Genomic DNA, 21,339 nt, shown 5'->3' on the forward strand with positions numbered 1-21,339 from the left:
GCACCAGATACACACGTGGACAAAATTGTTGGTACCCCTCAGTTAAAGAAGGAAAAACCCACAATTCTCACTGAAATCACTTGAAACTCACAAAAGTAACAATAAATAAAAATTTATTGAAAATTAAATAATCAAAATCAGCCATCACTTTTGAATTGTTGATTAACATAATTATTTTAAAAAACAAACTAATGAAATAGGGCTGGACAAAAATGATGGTACCCATAACTTAATATTTTGTTGCACAACCTTTTGAGGCAATCACTGCAATTAAACGATTTCTGTATTTGTCAATGAGCGTTCTGCAGCTGTCAACAGGTATTTTGGCCCACTCCTCATGAGCAAACAGCTCCAGTTGTCTCAGGTTTGATGGGTGTCTTTTCCAAATGGCATGTTTCAGCTCCTTCCACATATGTTCAATGGGATTCAGATCTGGGCTCATAGAAGGCCACTTTAGAATAGTCCAACGCTTTTCTCTCAGCCATTCTTGGGTGTTTTTGGCTGTGTGTTTTGGATCGTTGTCCTGTTGGAAGACCCATGACCTGCGACTGAGACCAAGCTTTCTGACACTAGGCAGCACATTTCTCTCCAGAATGCCTTGATAGTCTTCAGATTTCATCGTACCTTGCACACTTTCAAGACACCCTGTGCCAGATGCAGCAAAGCAGCCCCAAAACATTACTGAGCCTCCTCCATGTTTCACCGTAGGGACAGTGTTCTTTTCTTCGTATGCTTGGTTTTTGAGTCTATGAACATAGAGTTGATGTGCCTTACCAAAAAGCTCCAGTTTGGTCTCATCTGTCCAAAGGACATTCTCCCAGAAGCTTTGTGGCTTGTCAACATGCATTTTTGCAAATTCCAGTCTGGCTTTTTTATGAGTTTTTTTCAGCAGTGGTGTCCTCCTTTGTCGTCTCCCATGAAGTCCACTTTGGCTCAAACAACGACGAATGGTGCGATCCGACACTGATGTACCTTGGCCTTGGAGTTCACCTTTAATTTCTTTGGAGGTTGCTCTGGGCTCTTTGGATACAATTCCAACGATCCGTCTCTTCAATTTGTCATCAATTTTCCTCTTGCGGCCACGTCCAGGGAGGTTGGCTACTGTCCCGTGGGTCTTGAACTTCTGAATAATATGAGCCACTGTTGTCACAGGAACTTCAAGCTGTTTAGAGATGGTCTTATAGCCTTTACCTTTAAGATGTTTGTCTATCATTTTTTTTCGGATGTCCTGGGACAATTCTCTCCTTCGCTTTCTGTTGTCCATGTTCAGTGTGGTACACACCTTTTCACCAAACAGCAGGGTGACTACTTGTCTCCCTTTAAATAGGCAGACTGACTGATTATGAGTTTGGAAACACCTGTGATGTCAATTAAATGACACACCTGAGTTAATCATGTCACTCTGGTCAAATAGTTTTCAATCTTTTATAGAGGTACCATCATTTTTGTCCAGGCCTGTTTCATTAGTTTGTTTTTTTAAAATAATTATGTTAATCAACAATTCAAAAGTGATGGCTGATTTTGATTATTTAATTTTCAATAAATTTTTATTTATTGTTACTTTTGTGAGTTTCAAGTGATTTCAGTGAGAATTGTGGGTTTTTCCTTCTTTAACTGAGGGGTACCAACAATTTTGTCCACGTGTGTATCTCAGTAGATTGAGTGGGGGACCCATGAACAGGGGCTATAGTCCACAGTGCCGCAACCTGGGTTCAATTCCAGCTCGTGGTCCTTTGCTGCAGGTCTTTCTAACTACTTTCCTGTCTGCCTTTTCACTAAACTGTCAAATAAAACCAAAAATGGCCCAAAAACAGCTTTAACCCTCCTTTAGTCCTCATTTACAGGCACCAAAAAATATTGTTTCTTTGTCTGAAGAAAACACCAAAATTCAGCAAAATTCCCCAAATTTCTGAGAATTTGCAAAACTTTGCAGAACATTTCAATATTTCCTTAAAAATTTCCCTTAAAGGTTTATATTTTCAAAAAATGAGTAAAAATCTTCAAAAAAAAAATCCAATTCAAATATCCAATAAATATCTAAAGTGATTTCATATAAATCAGTAAAACTTCTAATATTTTCTTTAAGAACATTTACGTAGAAATCAACCAAAATCCAGCAAAATTCACTGGATTTTGGTTGATTTATGTGAATGTTCTTAAAGAAACATTTTTAACTTTTTTTCCACCAAAAAATGTTCAAAAATTTCCCCAAAATGTTGAAAATGTGGACATCAGAAGTGTCACTGTGAAAACATTTTTTTCCTCCACATTTTCAAACTTTAAAATGGGTCAATTTTGACTCACAGGACGACTCGAGTGTTAAAAGGAAAAGAAAATTAGGGTGAAGGCAGGGGACACCCTGGACAGGTCACCAGTCTGTCACAGGACTACATATAGACACAAACAATCACACTCATACCTACAGACAACTTAGAATCACCAGTTAACCTCAGCATGTTTTTGACCAGGATGCAAACCAGGGATCTTTGAGCCGCAAGGCAAAAGTGCTAACCACCAATCCACTGTGCAGCCCACAGAAAAGACCATAGGCTACAAATACCAGCTAGAGGGGGAGCAGCTTTGCTGATTAGAACAAGAACTTCTACTGAACAAGAACATGCAGAGTGGCTGGTTGACTAACTGAGATTATTCAACAGTCTGGCATCCTGTAGTGCTCTGAGCCGGGCTTTTATGGAGCAGAGTGAGGAGTAGATGGGCTGACCACTCCCCACTACAGGTGTGCACCCTCAGGTAATTAGTCGATGATCTGCACCTGTAGACATTCAACACACTCACACCACACCAGGCCCACAGGAGGGAAGAGGGAGGCTGTCAGCTAGTTGGAGATGGAGATGGAGATGGAAGCGGAGGAGAAAGTGGAAGCGGAGGTGGAGGGTACAGCAGTTCGTGCTAAAGTCTGTAAGCTTTTGCCATGCAGGGAGCCTCCCCGCCAGATTGAAAAGCGGCGGAGGGACAAAATGAACAACCTCATCGACGAGCTGTCTGCCATGATCCCTGCATGTCAGCCCATGGCTCGGAAACCTGACAAACTCACTGTGCTGCGGAAGGCTGTACAACATCTAAAAGCCCTCAAAGGTAACTCTCAGCCCACCCAGGACTTTAAAGTGTCAAGAACACAGAGTTTGGTTGGTCTAAGTACTCCGTCTGTTCTGTTTTGTTTTTTGTCCAGCTGGGACAAGCAGCGCCTTTACAGACACCACCGGCAAGCTTTCCATCCTGCCTCATGATGACCTCAGACACCTTCTGCTCAGGGTAGCTGTTCATATTCAACACCAGACTACTCGAGTCTGATTGTACATTTATCTGTCTGTCTGCTAATCTGTCTGTCTGACCTCCTATCAGAGTGCCGATGGGTTCCTGTTAGTTGTAAGTTGTGACCAGGTGAAAATCCTGTTCATCTCAGAGTCTGTCTCCAAGATCCTCAACTTTAACCGGGTGTGTTGCATTTCTGTTATGTGTTTCATTGGTAGTATCAATTTCAATATTTTAAAAATTATGATTGAGATGGCCAAGCTACACAACTTAAAGTGTAACTAGTTGATTTTTGTTTTTTCTCTTGATTGCATGCACAATCAAACAGAAATGATATGTTGTCCCAAAACAAAATTAATTCAGTAATTAGGGCATTGTTTGCACCAACAGAATTATCTTTCCCGTTGTTTAAAAAAAAAAATCTGTCCCCTTACCCATACTGAGATGCACAAAAAGTAAAGTTGTGTGTTTAGCTGGTTTCATTTAAGCTAGCAGTAGCAAAGTGACTTATTTATCACATCAACAGACGCTGAGCTAAAGTGCTTTCCAATAGAGATAGAAGTTAACAAGTTTAAAGTACATCAGCTCAACATCTAGTGAAAGACAAAGTTAATAATGGCGAATATCTCAGGAACAAAGTGGAACTTTTAGCGGCTGAACAGGCAGGTTTTTCCCTCAGAAGTTGGAGGCAACTAAGGCAAATCAAAAAATAGATGGTTTGGTACAATATTCATCACATGCAGGCATGTGACCCGGTGGTCACATGGCTATATATGTATTAAGCTGTTAGCTTTGATGACAGATGTTAAAGGGGGAACAAAAACTTGAATAATTTTTCACACTACCTTTAGAGAGATCTGAGCAGTAGCTTTGCATTTCTTTTTTACACCAAATTGTCATCACTTGTCTAACTATTATTTATATTTTTAGCTTGTCTAAGAACATTTTTCCAGTTCCAGAGCTCCACATTAAATTATCTGCTTCATCTGCTCTCAGTATGTGCTTCATTTTGTGCTGCTGTTAGTTTTCATGTTAATTGTTGTTGTGGAGGCAGCAGGTTTTATGAGAAAATAACAGCAACATGTGGGAAATTTTAATGAAGGTCTGACAATACCACAAGTAAAACTTAATAATCAAAGCCATGTTTTTCATTCCTCTACAGCAGGGGTGTCAAACTCCATTCCTGGAGGGCCACTATCCTGCATGTTTTAGATGTTTCCCTCTTCCAACACACCTGATTCAAATGATCAGGCTCGTTATCAGGCTTCTGCTGAGCTTCATGATAAGCTGATCATTTGAATCAGGTGTGTTGGAAGAGGGAAACGTCTAAAACATGCAGGATAGTGGACCTCCAGGAACGGAGTTTGACACCCCTGCTCTATAGCCTCCTAGCTTTTTCACATTTTTCTTCAGTGATAAATATATAGGATTTGGTAGATGGCATAACAGCCACACCTGCTTCATTTTCCAACTCTGAGACTGACTGTGGGCAAGCAGAGGGGAATGAGGATTAGGAGGGATGGAAGAGGAAAGCTTCTAAAGAAATCTGACTCCATGTCTGCAGGGCAGCATGTGTTGTATGAGGGCTTACTACTAAACCATGACTGGGTCCATGCAGCAGCAACTCCTCAGTTACAGTCCAGATACATTCACTGCATGCAGAGCTGCTGTGCACAGTGTGGTGTCTCCATATCTTCCAAATTAAGTGTGTGTTTTATTTTAGATGGTAATGTATATAAAGATGATGAAACTGTTGAGTTACTAGATGCATGCGATTTGTATCCTCAGATGGATCTGACTGGGCAGAGTTTGTTCGATTTTATTCACCCCGAAGACATCAACACGGTGAAGGAACAGCTGTCATCTTCTGACATGTCCTCTCGCCAGCGTCTCATTGATGCAGCAAGTAAGTGTGTTGGCAAAAAACTATTAACTCTATCAGATAGTTAATAGTTTTTTGCCAACAGATAGTCTATCTGGAAGGCATCAAGATAGCTGATCAAAACAATAGCTACAGATGGGCAAGAAATGAAAGGAAAAACTTGAACCTTTGACCCTACAATGATGGGATCTCATGGTTCTGTTCTTGAGGGGGAATGATTTAGATCTACTTGCCCTCTTAAGCCTTGACTACACTCCAGTCACGATGCGTACCCAGACAGCTGCCAACACCACAGATGTGTAGCCGGTGTTGTACAACTTTCCACTTTGCTTGCAGCTTGGAGGACTCCATTCCCTTTAATACATCTGACGTAAAACGCCTACAAAATGATCTATACAGTCACACTACCACAGAGTATGTGTACTACTTCCCTTTTATTGTAGTTTGCATGCAGACTTTGTAATTAAAGTCAAAGACCACTGTTATATTTTATTTATTTGCAATTACACAAGGTGATGTATGATTGTCACCTGCCTGAGAGTTGATGTAAACCCTCCACTGTCCACATGCAGCCGGATGTTTGTAGCAGATGTCCGTGGAGATACCAATTAATCTTGTCCTGAGGAGTTTAGTAGTCCACCTCTAAAGGACAATGGACTCTGAGTAGAGAACATCAATGCAGACATTCTGGACAGAGAAGATGAATGAAGGAAGCTGTGCATCTTAATCCAGAACTGCCATCTCTAGGGGAGGTGGTTAACAACATCACTTATCAGGTATTTCTAATACAGACCTGACATCTAGCCCAGGCAGTTTCACCACCATTAACACCTCGAGTCATGTGCTCCTGGGTCATTAACAAGCCATTTGATTTGGGTCAGAATAAAAACCTTAGACTCAACACCAGAGTCTCTTGGATGGAAGGTGAAATGGCCCTGAGAAAAAAGTAGGAGTTTTCTCCTGAAGCTCCGAGAATGACCGTGATCTGGATGACTGAGAATATGTGCAGACTTTTGGATGAATGGTGTTGCCCTAGTCCAGTCCAGAGGTTTGTACAATCAAAGCCAAGGTGCATTAAAGTTGTTCTGGCCTCACATAGGCTGTGGTTACATGAAGTGTTTTTTTAAAATTCCGAATCAACTCATTCGGAATTTAAGTTTTGTGCTTTGCAGTTACATGGAAATATTAATTCCGAATTAAGGTTTACGTGGACCGCACGTTTGGGCTTTGGAAAGGATTCTGAGTGGACAGGAAGTGGACGTGACGTATCCCTGGCTGTGTCTGAAATCGCATACTAACGTACTACATACTCAATGAGTATATACTGTATACTACGTACTATAAGTATGATTAGAATGCCGACCGTTCACACTGTAGTATACTACTACGTTTCCCATAATGCATTTCAAACCTCCGACGACAAAAACCACAAGTATGGCTATCAAATATCTCGGCTGAATGCCGGCTTCAGGTCGATTTTTATGCTAACAAACAGTCGCATAATTAATGTGGCAATTTCAAGCCGGCACTCCTCATGCAGTTATTAGCCAGATTATGAGAATCGTTTCAATTGTAGCTGCAGGCTACTGGAGGTAGCTGCTACTTGTTCTGTATGCAAAGCGAGCTGCTGCAACTAGCCGCTAGCATTCAGTAGCACGTTGTGAGGCGTCTGACAAATTTAAAACGTTGGTCAGAAAACTCCTACTTTTCAAATCTGTGGGGTGATTAGGATGACTACTTAACCACATAAAATAAAATAATAATCGCCTCGGTCCTGCCACATATCCCGCGGAGGCTTGCATTTCGGTGGGTAGCTCGCAAAGCGTTATGGGGCGGTTGAGTATGACTAGTGTGGTCACCGTGCATACTTAAAAATTTTCCGGATATAGTATACATCCGGGTATTTCTCGCGTACTCAGTCTTTTCATACTATCTAATGTGAACGCACTACATACTTATTTTGACGTCACACTTAGTATGACTAGTACGTTAGTATGCGATTTCGGACACAGTCCCTGTTTACTGGAAGAAAACAAACTCCATTTGCCGCAATATTTCTTTTCCCCAACAACATGGAGGAACAACTAATAAGCACACTTTTCGCTTTGCTTTTTATCGTTGTTTTGAAACAGCAACTCGACTATGGCGTACTACTTCTGTTGCGCCAGTAAGGTCGCAGAACGTGTACGTCACTACATCATCGCTATCTGAGGAGCCAAGCATGCGCAGAATGACCGGAATTAACTGTATACATGAATAGAACGTACATGGGAATTAGTTTATTCGAAATGAACATTGGAATAAACCAGGTAGTTTATTCGAAATTAACTTAATTCTGAATTAAGTGTTCGCAAGGAGACTTTAAAGCGGAATTAACTTTAATTCTGAATTAAAGAGAAACGGTCTCATGTAAACGTATTTACAGTGACCCAACACCAGCAAGATGCTTAGTTATTTCCTTTAGTCTCCTTCTGTATATGAAATTCAATTGAAAAAAAAAACAAAAGAAGCATAAGTACTTGCGTTGTAAATGTCTTTCTGTGTGCAGCTGGGGTCCAGGTCCAGGTGGATGCTCCGGTCAGGACGTCCCACTTGTCCTCTGGAGCGCGTCGATCCTTCTTCTGTCGCATGAAGCACAGTCGAGTGGCAGGGAAACACGAAGACAAACACTCACTGCCCAGCACTTATGAAAAGAAAGGTGGGTCCAGATGGGTGCTGCTTACCCCAGTAGTGGTTAAGTATCACTTCATGATGACTGTGTTGTACACCTGTGCTGTTCACATGATGAGCCACACTGCTGGTGAATGAGCAGGTGATTTCAAAGCGTGAAGGAAACGGTTGGTCAGCTGAAATGAGTGCAAGCTGTGTGCAGGGACAAGTCCACATGCGGTGTCCTATTTTCAAACAAATACAAGCAAATGATTGTCATTTTACTTAATTTAGAATAACTGGAAAGTTTCAAATTAAGTATAAAACCAGAATTATAAAATGGGTAAATATCAGCATAATATTTTAGAATTTAGTCAAACTGCTGCTGTACATGTTTTCTACAATACCACTGAACCTTGACCTGTTCTCTCCAGTGTGAGCTCTGAGAGACTAGCTTTCACCTGCGACCGAACATGATAGAATCCGGATACACAGACTGAATGTAAATGCTGAGACACTCACTGAGCCTCTCAAGCCCACAGTCCCTTCCAGAGCTATTTTTGATAACTTTGTTTCTATTACTTCGCTCTGTTGAGAGCACTTGAACTGATTCTGCTGAGAGGAACGGTCTGAATGGGTTTATTCTAAAAAAGACTGGAACTATTCAGGTTTCTGTGCAGGGGCACTTTAGCTCAAGCAGATGAGGAGGAGGATAGAAGACGTGGACCAAAAGATAAACAAGGTATTTAAATGCAATGACAACAGTATAGAAGCGACTGGTGGAAAACAAGGAAATGCATTAGATATTACTTGGGGAGGAAAAAAGAACTGATCTGATTGACAAAAGTAGGCAAAATTTTATTGGGGTTGAATTTAAGTTGGTGAAATTATATCTTGATATCTCGGTAGGTGCTTTAAGGTATTTAATACACAAAGGCATCATGTTTCCCCATCCACGTTTCCTCATTGAGAGGCAGAAGCATTTTTAGAGCAAAAATATAAAAAATCTCTTAAAAACCACACAGGTACAATAACAAGCTGAGCTAATTCTCATAATTGCCAGATTTTGTGTTGATAAAACAACACTCCAATGTGGGTCAGTTTTCCTGAGTGGTCTCTTGGTAGAAATGCCACAATTTGAAGCGTGTTGTCCTGCTCAGGAAGTAGGTCAGTGTTACAGCATTGTATAACCACAGTAAGAAGAAGGTCCAAACTCTACTTACTGTAACTGTGGCAGCAGAAACGGGAGCTGTGGCGCCACCCAATGGCAAACATCAGCAACTGTACCTCAGTATATCAGGAAGAGATCGATATTGGTAGATACTTTATTAATCCTGAGGGAAATTCAAGTGTTCAGCAGCTTACATACAACATAAATAATAAAAGGAAAGGTTAGTAACATTAAAGGTCAGCATCTAATCTGAAAATCTTGCTATACAATACTATAAAAACACTTCTAATTTTACAATCTTTAGAATACTATGCAAGTAAAATTCAATATACAATATTTACACATTACACAGTCAATGCTCTTCAACTTTTCAGTGCCTTATTTTTCAGTTTTCACAATTGTCAGGACTTGTCAAACACGATAAAGTAAATATTATGTTCGCTGTTATTTTTGGAATTACTTCTTACAGTCCCATAAACACAATCTACTGAACGTTTTTCTTTTTACTAGCATTTATGAAGAAGTCTGTTTTATATTCTACATTATCTTTTTATTTATTTTAGTTTTGCATTTCTTATGCAGTCAAAGCTGAGCCAGACAAAAAAAATGTGGGGAAAGGAAGTAGGGAAGCGACTTATGATACATGTAAATGTCCCTGCTGTGGGATTAATAAAGGTTTCATCTATCTATCTAAAGCTTCAGCTTGCTGGGAATCAAACTCACTGCCTGTCAGATCTCCTCTGTTATAGCCTTTCTAGTGAACAAATTCCATGAAAATACCAGAACTGATAGCACAAACCAATTCATTTAACATTTACAATATAGCCAATTAAGAAAATAAAAGGACACAGAACAATTACAATAAAAGGCAAAGTCACTGTAGTAATAACTCGAATTAGAGCAATTTAGAAATATTAAACCCAATGAATGATTCAAGTTCAGCTGCAAAATAATCCAATCATTTCAGTGCGTTTGTTCAGGTTCACATTAAGAGGCAGTGATGGAGTAAATGAGGTCCAGCCTCAGCATGCAGCTCACTGTGAGTAGGAATTATCAGCAGTATTAAACATTAATGCAGACTGATTATTGCTGTCCACAGCCTAAGACTGACTGCTGATGCAAACATTTTCAGGGTATCCGAAGGGCAGGGATATATTTTTGTGATTCGAGATTTTTTTTTTTTCTTTTTGGTTTTAAGTCTTTTCACGAGAGCTGATAACAGTTAAAATATAAAGATATGCCGGTCTCGTTCTGTAAAATAAATCAAGAGTGGTGACAGAAATATTCAGATTTTTAGTACAAATTCTATGATTATTACTGAGAGTATCTTCCAGTGGTTTGATTGTAGTCGAAAGAAAATAAGTTCTCAGCTGAAAGTATCAAAAGTAAAATCCTGGCTCTGCCTATCAAACCTCTCCTGTCAGTTATTTGAAATGGACTGCATTGTGAATACTACAATTACAACTGGCTGAACTGAGATTAATTTTAACAAGCTGTTTTTGGTTGAAATTACATCAACTCAGATGACTGAAACATGAGAAGCGACCCAACCAGTTTCTGTTTTTCTGGTGAAACGCCACAAGCTTAAAAACCCGAAAACCACTGGTTTCACCTTAAACAAGCCTTTTGCATGTTTTTGAATGTAAAACTTCAATCTGTAATCTGCACTGCAGGCCATGAAATGCAGCAAATGGCATGACTTCCACCTAAAACTATAAAGTAGCATTTATTTAGTTTCTTTACAGCACCACAATTTGACCCCAAAAGGTCCACTAATTCAATTGAGTTTATTTTATGTGAGACCAAGAAAAATAAGATGGACTGCTGAATGATTTGGTAAAGTTCAGACAAAAAGTACAAACAAAACACACTGGTTCAAGTATTGGCAATACACAATTCTAAATATGCAAATAATTAAAGGAAAGACAGACTGAAAGCAGGAACTTGAACATAGACATAAAGGCAAAAATAAAAATGCAGTTAAAATATGTAGCATGAGGCATAAAAATAACAACACAAAATAAACAATTTGCATCCCAGTGTGGGATCTTTCTACATGAAGTTTACATGTTCTCTCTGTGCGCGTGTGGATTTTCAGCAGCTTCCTGCCACAGAAAAACATGTTGAGGTTAATTAGTGATTCTAAATAGTCCAAAGGTGTGAATGTTTGTTTCTATAGATAATGGATGAATGGACAAAGTAAACTGCTTTTTTTCCAAAGCAGTCCCCTACTTTTTATTCCAATATAAACCAGAATCGGTGGATTGAAACCCTGTGTCCTTTTGTTAAACCTTGACTTAATGTTTGTAGTTTTACTGCTAAAAACTTCTCACCAAACTTGTGTTTTTCCCTTCCCACAGACTCGTACAGATATTGTACCCTCCACTGCACTGGATACATGCGCAGTTGGCCGAGCAGCCAGCTGGACTCGGAGGGCGACGTTGACAAGGAAACCTCAAGCCTGACCTGCCTGGTGACGGTGTGTCGCCTCATCCCCCACGTGTCCCAACAGCCTTCTGAAGAAATCAACGTGAAGCCCACCGAGTTCGTCACCCGCTGTGCGATCGACGGCAAGTTCACTTTGGTTGATCAACAGTGAGTCTCCGGTTTCTACTTACACCCATCTGCACCTTTTATCTTTCTAGTCGTAGATTTGTTCTGAAGACACGGTTCCACTGAGAAAGCAATGGCAGAGGCGTTCTGTGGCCTTGAGACCTCTGAGCAGAACAGCACGAGTCTTATCAGTGGAGATAATCCTTTCTGTCTTCGCCGTTGTTCTCAGAAGGAGCTGTGCATCTTGACAGCATCACATGAAAATCTCTTCTCATTTATTGGGAAGTAATTTCACATCACATGTATAGTGAATCACTTCATCAAATTCAATGTGTTTCATTGTTGAACGTTCCTCGAGACTTTTCGTGTTTGTGCTTGTGATGGGCACAATCCTGAGAGGCAGCGAGAGACACAGAAAACCAGATTTACCAAACTGTTTTTATCCTCTTCCCAGAGCCACAACAGTCATTGGTTATCTGCCACAAGAACTTATTGGCACGTCGTGTTATGAATACTTCCACCAGGACGACCTGCCGTACCTCGCAGAGAAGCACAGGCAAGGTGATGGAGCAAATTTAACCATATTTTAAAATGATTATAAAGCAGCTCACAAAAATGGTATCAAATACCGCACATGTGTTTAGGAAATGTTTCATGTAGCAGTTCAAAGTGTTTATGAAAATGTCAGTGCTATCTACAGTATATTTAGTATTTGCCAAAGGGCTTGCAGTAACATCCTTCCTCCTCTGTGCTTTGTGATAACACTCATGTCCAATGTCTTTGGCAGTTCTTCGAAGCCAAGAGAAGATTGAGACGAAGTGCTACAAGTTCAAAACAAAAAATGGCTCCTATGTTTTACTTCAAAGTCAGTGGTCTAGTTTCACAAATCCATTCACCAAAGAAGTTGAATTCATCGTGTTTTCAAACAAGGTTATCCTGTAAGTATGGGTTCATTGAAGATGCTTGACAACCCCTCATACATGGAGGCATTATTGGAGAAAGAATGTACAACACACTCATTCATTTTTTTCATTTGTTTTACAACTAACTGAAAGAGTTTTATTATAAAATGTAAAAAAGAAAACAAGAATATCCCTCTGTAACAGTGCTGCATACAGTAAAAATAAGTGGAAAACTGCAGCATTCAAAAACTGCAGAACTAATGAAAATAGACTGCTCTCTATAAAATATTTATAGCTATTTAAGTACAATAAAAGAAAGACTTTGTAAATTTATAATCACACATTGGAAAGAACATATTGCTGTTTCAAAATATACATATTTTCCCATCTCTCAACTTTATATTACATTTTTTACACAAATATAATTGTAACAAGAAAGTGCACTTTGTGTCAGAATGTACACTATCAGTCAAAAGCTGTAGAACGCCCAAATATTTCAATTTTTTAAAACTTGAAGTTCAAGTCCAATGAATATCTTGAAATGCTACAAAGGTAAGTGGTGAAGTGCCAGATGTTAAAAGAAAAGGTAAGGCTACCCAAACTGAAAAATTATATACATTTCAGAACTAAAGAAAAAGGTCTCTTTCAGGGAACAAGAAATGGGTGAACAACTTAAAGCTGTTCTGCAGCAATGGAGGTTGATCAAGCCTTGAAAGTTGGAGCTCCCAAATCCTTCAGGAGTCCCAACTTTTCTGGATTACTTCCAACCCCCTCTGTCTGCATAAAGTAGTGTTGGAACACACCGTGGCACCAGACCCTCCAGAGCATTATTTGAATAGTATTGTACTGCAGAAAGTAGTGTGTTGCTATAAAATGGAGAGCAAAAGGCAATTACCAATAGAAGAGAGACAAACCATAACAATTAAAAATTTAGGTCTTTCCTACAGAGAAATTGTGTTGAACTGTTAAAAATTTAAGTGATGAACCATTTTTTTAAAAACAGTGTATATAAAATCTTTATTTTTGTTTATTTTACACCCAGCTTTAAAAAGCAGTGTAAATCTGATTAAAGCAGCTCACATACTCCTTTGTACCAACAGGGGGCGCGGTCACACAAAAGATGACGAGGGAGTGAGTAGCTCTGAAACACTTCACGGTAAGTAATGCATGTTGTAATGAGTATTCTGTTGACTGCTTATGTGTTGTTTTTTTGTGATCTTTGTCGTCTTTCTTCAACAGAAGACACGAAGCAAATACCTGTGATTCCCGGCCTCTCCAGTGGTGTGGGCACTATGATCTATGCTGGCAGCATAGGGACCCAAATAGCAAATGAGTTCATTGACTCCTACAGGTATGCTCTGTCAGTTCATGCATAAAACAGAAAAACTAATTACTAATAGTTGTTTTTCTGTAAAGGAGGGGAAAACTGTCTGATTAATACTATGGCTAAATTGGTTAACATGAAGTTCCATCATATGAGGAGTCAGATTTAGATATATTGTAGGTATACTGATGTCTATAAACATAGCACCTTTAACTTCATCTAGGTCCTACAAAGTGTTTAACAGTGATTTTCATTTATACTCACATACCAGTGGTGGCTGAGCTGTCATGCAAAGTTCTAGTACGTTAAGCTCCCAACTTGGAGGTCGTTTACAAGCACACTTAGGCGTGCGAGGAAATCAACCTGCCATGTTTTCAGTTGAACAACCCACTCTACCACCTGAACCACAGTCACACCACAAAATAAACTTAACCCTCCTGTTGTCTTCATTTACGGGCACCACAAAATATTGTTTCCTTGTATGAAAAAAAATCCAAAAATTCAGCAAAAAAATTCCCAAAATTTCTTGCACAACCTTCATAAAGAAAATTCCAATAATTCCTTAAAAGTTTCCCTTAATAGTTTTATATACATAAAAATCCCCAAAATTTTTGCAAGAAAATTCTTGTAAATATTTTCAAAAAATGAGTAAAAATCTTCCAGAGAATATCTAAAATGATTCCATATGTCAGTAAAACTTCTATTTTCTTTAATAACATTCAGAAACAATTTGATTGGTTGATTTATTTCTGACTGTTATTAAAGAAACTTTTTCTACATTTCTTTTTTCAATCAAAAATGTGGACATCAGAAGTTTCATTGTGACTGTATATAAATTCAATTTGACCCACAGGAGGGATAAAGAGCCCACATTCTGCACATTAACAGATGTTGTTTTTGTTTGTTTTAATGGTCTACTTGGATGTGTTTACATGCCTTAATGTTCAAAAACACACTGGTTTTCTCCCCTCACCCTCAGTCTGAAATGCTTCGTTTTTGCTCCCGTCTCTTTATGGTCCCGTTTCAGAAAAGCTCTGATTGGTCAGCTGGTCCAACAAAAGCAAATCAGCACTGGCTGTATGACTTAACCCTATAATCTACGTATCAGTATCTGGATATAGCTCTAGAAGATTCAGCTTTAGGGATCAATTAATGTGAATTTGTTTGAGGGAGTGGCGAAGCAGCCACTCGGCAGGCATCATGCTGAGGTGTTACATGTTGACATAAATAAGTAACTGAAGTAGAGCCTGGACTTGAGACGGAGCAGTTTCAAGGAGGTCAGGATAAATATTTTCTGAGAGATTAACTTTTGGCTTTCAAAAAAGCTATTCGGAATATGGGAAACCCCAGAATGCATCGTTTTGGCTCTTTAGTGTGGATTAAATGCTATAAAAACAAGATCTAAATAACTTCTAGACCTTAGGTGTTTCAAGAAACCAAAGGAATATTTATAATAAAGTTAAGTTTTTCAGATATCACTGTATTGTCGTTCTGTTTTTGAACAGAGTGAACTCGTCTCCATCAAGTGGAGCTTCCAGTCCGTTTGGTCCGGCGTTGGAGAAATGTCCACTAGTTTCCCCACAAACCAGCAGGAGTGTGAGTGACCTCATTTAGAGCACATTTACTGGAGGCAAATACCGCTCCTTTCATTAGTAATTACCATCAGGCTCCAGCTGCAGTCAGTGTGCTTGTTGACCTGCTGATTGTAGGAGAAACTAACACAGAAATTGGACTCAAATGTTGAAATTTTGTTCCATTTATTTTTATTTTTTTCATTCTTGGTGCACTGACTCATGGCCAGATTTAATCTGATTCATGGATAATGGCAATGTATTTTCATAGCCTGGGAGCTTTCCTATGAAATGAGTAGCATGCAATTTTATGCACATCTTTGGCCATGTGTTGTCTTTATATGCAAAATTAAGGTAGTCTTTCATATGTTGTACATTTTCAAGCAAATTAATGGTGACATATGGATGTTCTGGAAAGCAATCTGAATTCACTGAGTTCATAACCTCATGTTATTCTACATTAAAGTGCTGCTACTTTTAATATAATTGTTTCTCAGAGGTAATGTGCTCATAATACACTAAAGTTTTGAGTTGTATTTCCACCACAGCATGCTCACATCTCGTTCTATTCAGATGTAAGAGACAAAGTGTCCGAGAGAGACGGCGGCTGGTTTTCCTGAGTTTAATTACGCGCTTCAGTGGAGAAAGGTGAAACGTGGGGCTCTGTGCAGTGTTTTAATGCATGATGGCTTGTTGCAGGGGTCCAGCAGACAGGAGGCAGCAGGGACTTCATCTGAGTCAAAGACAGCAGCGGGCGCTAGCACCGTGACTTCTGAAAGTACAGGTACTGGATAGTTATCAGTCCAGTGCTTTGACCAGTTTTCCTCTACGTCTCTGCAAAGACAGAACAGTCATTGGGCTTCAGTCCAAAAATTCTGGCAATATTTTATACTTGTAATGAACTCAACTATTCATATTGCTGTATCCACCTATGATTTCACAGCTGCAGCCCCTTCAATATCCACTTAGTCTAATTAGACAATATGAAAGATCAGGGTAGTAAAACACATTTGTACAAAGTGTAAATCACAACAGACATATTTATATTTTGCATATCTAAATTTTATATAAAACGTGAGAGCGCTTGTCAGTTTTTGTAAATGCCACAGCAACTCTCAAATGTGGAATCTTCTCTGATGCAAATATTCAAGTAAACGGATGCTATTGTAGTGTATGGGCCCTAAAGTGCCTGAACTAAACCTATGCTAAGCCCTCTTACATCACTCATGTCCTGTTAATAATGGTGTCATTCTGCATATAAAACTGTAAAATACTGTTTCAAATGGGGATAAAAGGAGGCCTTCTAAAGTGATTTATAAAGCAGTAAATTATGACTATAATTCCAGAAAAATCAGAAATACTGAGCGAAAGACTTGCAGTAGAATCCAAACAATGATTGACCTGAGTGTATTTTAAAAGAAATGCTTTCATTGCAGATTTTTATTTCAGATTTGGCCAAAAATGTGAGTATATCTATGCTTCCAGGGTCCTATATGTTTTAAACCTATTCAAGTGGAGGCCTATTATATAAACAGACAACCCATGTCATATTAACCAGGACGTCATTAATGAAATGAACTTCGCAGAGTAACACAAAAAAGGCAGTATTGGTTTTTTATAATGCTTGTTGAAGAAGCTAACATTTCTATTAATTCAGGACATAAATGGAAAGCTCTTGAATGCAAGAGCCCATGCAACCTGGGTCATGTTGGTTAAAGTTGCAGGGGATGCTAGCATTTTAGAAAAGACGGCTAGTGTTGGGTCAGGACTAGCATCGTTATCGATTCAATACCTGCGATTCAGTGAACTGTAAAAGTCATACTACATTCAAACATTGTAAGCAATAAACAAAAAATAGTGAAACTACATTTTGCTTAATAGAAGGTAAAAGTTCTCTAACTTTGGAAGCAAGCATAATAATACTCTACACAACAAGCTAACAGCTGGCTAACATTTCTTAGCATGGTAGAATTAATTAAATTCCACTATTAGCATATTTTTCATGTAAGTTACTTTTAAATTGTATGGTCATCTTACAAAATAGTTAAAGTATAAGCAGACCTTTTTATTTATATTTCAGTGGCAGAAAAGGAAATGAAGCAGCTCACATCTGGGGACTGTACTCACAGAGAGCTGAGGTTATCAGACGTGTTAGCGGATGTATTGATGCAAAAATTATCACAAAGTCACTGGTCATCATACAGCGATATGACTATTTCAAAGCAGGGATTTTTATTCCTGAAATCTGTTTTTTGTTTTACAGATGAGCTGTCCCAGCTAGACTTGGACGACATGGTGGTTCCAGGCCTGGGCAGCTTCAGCAGCGATGAAGCAGCCTTAGCGGTCATCATGAGCTTGCTGGAGACGGATGTCAACATGGGTCAATCTGGGGACTTTGAGGACTTATACTGGCATTTCTAGAGGGCGCTCAGACTTTCAGCTCCTCTCTCACGCTTTTGTGCCGTTTTTTTTTTCTCCCTTTGTCAAGAACTTGGCCTTTCAGTTAATATTGATGTGGCTGATGACTGACCTGGCCTTGCACAACTGAACCCACTGGACTTGTACCAAAGGCAGCAACATGTCATACTTGAGGATAGAAGTTTAGGTTTAAATGAAATATTGTGACTGATTACTTTGTTGGTCCCTTTGGTCGTGCTTGAAGGAAAGGGAGGTTCAAGTGCCCCTGGAGCTTGTGGTGATTGTCTTTCTCAGCATCCTCAAGGGGGCTTAGACCAAGACTTTCCACAGCAGAGCGATCTATTTGCTCTGCTGCCCTCAGTGACAAACGTCTGGAGGAGAATTGGACTTCTGCCATGTGCAGTGCTGCTAGAGAAATTCCTCAAACCTTTGACATTTGCGTAACCTTCGGTACATTGTGATGTACACGTTTTTCATAAGATGGTCTGATTCTTCCATATATATATATTTTTTTTACTGTTTAATAAAGATCCCTACCAGACACAGTTTCAGTAAAATACTCTAATTGGTAATGTTTTGTCAAAATTTGTGTCCAGTAAGTGCTGAGGAAAGCTAAACAAGAATGCTCCCCTTTATCCCCTTAATTGAGAATTGCAGAGAAATATGCAAATATTGTGGTGCCTCCAGCTCAGCACCACTAGCGGTCCATGTTACATTCCATAATGGACTTTTTAAACACAAACCACTTGGGGTGGGGGAAAAACAGTCACAGGAATGGAGATTTTTACTGTCAATTCTTATTCTTACCTGAGAATCTGAATTGGCTTGCAAATGTCAAAAATGCATTAAAATTATGTTATAACAAAGGACTAACATAAACGAAAAGAGGCTAAACCCAACCTGGAGGGCACAGTGCAAACAGACTAGAAGTATTTGGGGTGCAATTTGGGTTTAAAGCTGGGGTAGGCATAAACTTAAACAAAACACACCAGATTTGTAGGCACATGTATATCTGCTGCTTCGTACACAGGGAGCACACAAACATGACATTAAACTAACCACAGTCAGTTGTGAGCCTTTGGTTACACAACCCAGCTGACCACTACAACACATTTGGATATTACAGTAAAGTGAAGAATGCAGTATTCAAAGGATGCAACTCCAGTTCTGAGTACATTTTGCTGATACTGATGATTTATTTCATTTAATGTCTCTATTAGAGTCTCTTATTCCCTCTTAGTCCCTCTGCTTTTTTTGGGTTGTCTGCACTTTCAATGCTGGAAACTTTTTCCTGCAGGATTTTGCAGAACAGCAAACAGGAAGTCCCTCTTTCTGAGAAGTTTTCTAGAGCCTGAAAATGAAGCCAGGAGGAAGTGCAGAAGTCTGAAAGGTCATTAGGAAAAATAACTACCTACCCTGGCTTTTAATGACTTAATAATTAGCTTTGCAAGTTGAGCTATTTTGTGAGTGGCCCTCAGCCCATTACAGACTAAGGTCAATTTCTAACGCACCGACACAGTCTGCACTCCTTCTTGGCTTTATACTTTGACCAAACGGCCTGTTTGATTTCAAAAACCCTGCCCCTGTAAAGAACAGTGGCTCTCCCAGATACCAGCATTGCAGCTGAGTGGCTCTTCTCCATTTCTTGGGACACACTTAAAGCTGAAAATGCACAGTTAATCAAGAACTGATCTGAGACACCAAGAATGACCAAGAGGTTTGTCAAAGAGTCCCACCCCTATGTTATATGTACTGTATTATTTAGAAGTAAGACTGATTCTCATCACCTATGATCAGAAATTATTCGAGAAACTAATCTGACTCATCTTCTGATGAGCTGGACGAGGTCTTTTCATGCACTTTGGCGCTGACTCGTCATTTGATTAGACCCCATAAGCAAAGCTGAGTCTATCAATATGATCTGAGTGATCGCACATTTAGAAGAGATTATTAAAGAACTGCAAAAGCGTTTAAATTTTTATCTGGTACCACAATACGCTTTCCAATTTTACTAGCAAACGAGAAGAACCCTTTACGTCAGGACCGTTTTTAATGAAATAAATACTTGAATATGTACTCCTGTTTACAGTAATGGTGTGTGGATAAATAGCAGGTGTGTCATTGGGTTTGTTACACAACGAATTGTGTTGGACCATCAAGTTTCTTATTACATAGAAGGAAACTGACACTCAAAGCAGCCGTCAATGAAAAGTTCTGGGAATACATTGGATATTTCAAGTTATTAGTCAGGGAAATCATAATTCCATAGGTTCCAGTGTCACATTATGATCATATATTTACGGTATACTGAAATGTAGAAAAAACTCCATTAGAGTAATGTGATGACAGCACTTACAAAGAAATGAAAGGGGTTTCATGGATTATATAAGCGATCATTTGTAAAGGATCCATTTTATTGCTGAATGTGCACTAAAGGATTGAGCGTGAGTTTGCCAATACGGTGTTCACATATCAGATACTTGCTGAACAGTTCCAGACTGGACGCTGAACTCCTGGGATAAAATGGAAGGTCCACCACTAAGGGCAGAATGTTTTCCAGCATTAACAAGGGACAGATCAGCATTGTATTGCTGTTGGGTTGTCTTTAATCACCTTCCTGTCACCCTAAAAGAGTGTTCGAACAGCCTATAGCTGCACACGTTAGCTATGCTATTTGTGCTACCAGGGAGACAATTATGTTGTAATCTCTGTCTCTGAATGTCCAATTACCACAACAGCCTCAAGAAAACTCCCCCTCGAAGCATCTCATACATATTTTAAAAACATCTCTTCTGGATTTTATCATCGGAAAGGCGGTTCAGAGAGATCCTCCTTTAAAAGTCAGAATGCAATGCAGCCACATGACCGGTTGAAGTGTGCAGTAGACTGATTTTTACAGTGTCAGAGGATGTGAAGGTGGGTTTTAGTTTACTGAGTGACTATCTTCAATACAGCACGTGTGCAATATATGAAAGATGAATGTTCAATAAAAACATTGTTTAAAAATATGTCCAAAAATAGTCATGTGAAAAAAGTTTGTCTATAAAATATACAGGACATAAATAAAAAATGTCTGCATAGTGAAATATATGAAGTCCATCTGCATTTATACATCATATTGATGTTTGAATAATAATTGCAGCCCACGTTCAGTCAAGTTAGCGGAATTACGGATAAACAACGTTTCCAGTTGTCTCTTTCAAAACAAAAGCCGGGATTTGTTTAACAGAAAAAAAATGTTCATTTCAAAAATATGATTTTGAAAATGTAAACCAAACTGTAAAAAGCGTTAGCTAGCTGCTCCACTTGCTCTGAATATTTTTGTATCTATTTACAGGGCTGTCAACTCTCACGCTTCGGCCGTGAGACACACACAACTCAGTCCCTTCACACGCTCTCACGCCACACTCCCAATATCACACGGTCAGAAAAAGATAAGTTCCACTTTGCTGTTATGGGAATATGTAACCTTTGGGGAAATCCAGTTCACCTTTTTTCTACAGAGAACTCCAGGTTTGTTAAAATCTGGTCCGCATTTTCCGTCCTCCTCCCCAGTCATTGTGCAGCTGTAGGTGTCTGTCTCTGAGTGACCACCT

At 39.2% G+C, this 21,339-nt stretch overlaps 2 protein-coding genes across 29 annotated transcripts in view; one reads left to right on the top strand and one right to left on the bottom strand.

Annotated features, from left to right (window-relative positions):
- Nucleotides 1–21,339, bottom strand: part of LOC127533427 (gastrula zinc finger protein XlCGF26.1-like) — a 277,821-nt gene that overhangs the window by 22,177 nt on the left and 234,305 nt on the right. The gene's annotated exons all lie outside the window — the stretch shown is intronic.
- On the top strand, nucleotides 2,847–17,746 carry LOC110972238 (aryl hydrocarbon receptor nuclear translocator-like protein 2). Its single transcript, XM_051946507.1, has 13 exons — nucleotides 2,847–3,096; nucleotides 3,191–3,273; nucleotides 3,364–3,456; nucleotides 5,062–5,179; nucleotides 7,704–7,853; nucleotides 11,336–11,570; nucleotides 11,983–12,089; nucleotides 12,316–12,466; nucleotides 13,531–13,586; nucleotides 13,670–13,781; nucleotides 15,260–15,350; nucleotides 16,025–16,109; nucleotides 17,589–17,746. Exons 1-13 carry the CDS (start codon nucleotides 2,847–2,849, stop codon nucleotides 17,744–17,746), a joined length of 1,689 nt encoding a protein of 562 aa, XP_051802467.1.

The sequence above is a fragment of the Acanthochromis polyacanthus genome, chromosome 3, assembly GCF_021347895.1.
Source record: "Acanthochromis polyacanthus isolate Apoly-LR-REF ecotype Palm Island chromosome 3, KAUST_Apoly_ChrSc, whole genome shotgun sequence".
In the NCBI taxonomy this organism is placed as follows: domain Eukaryota; kingdom Metazoa; phylum Chordata; class Actinopteri; family Pomacentridae; genus Acanthochromis; species Acanthochromis polyacanthus.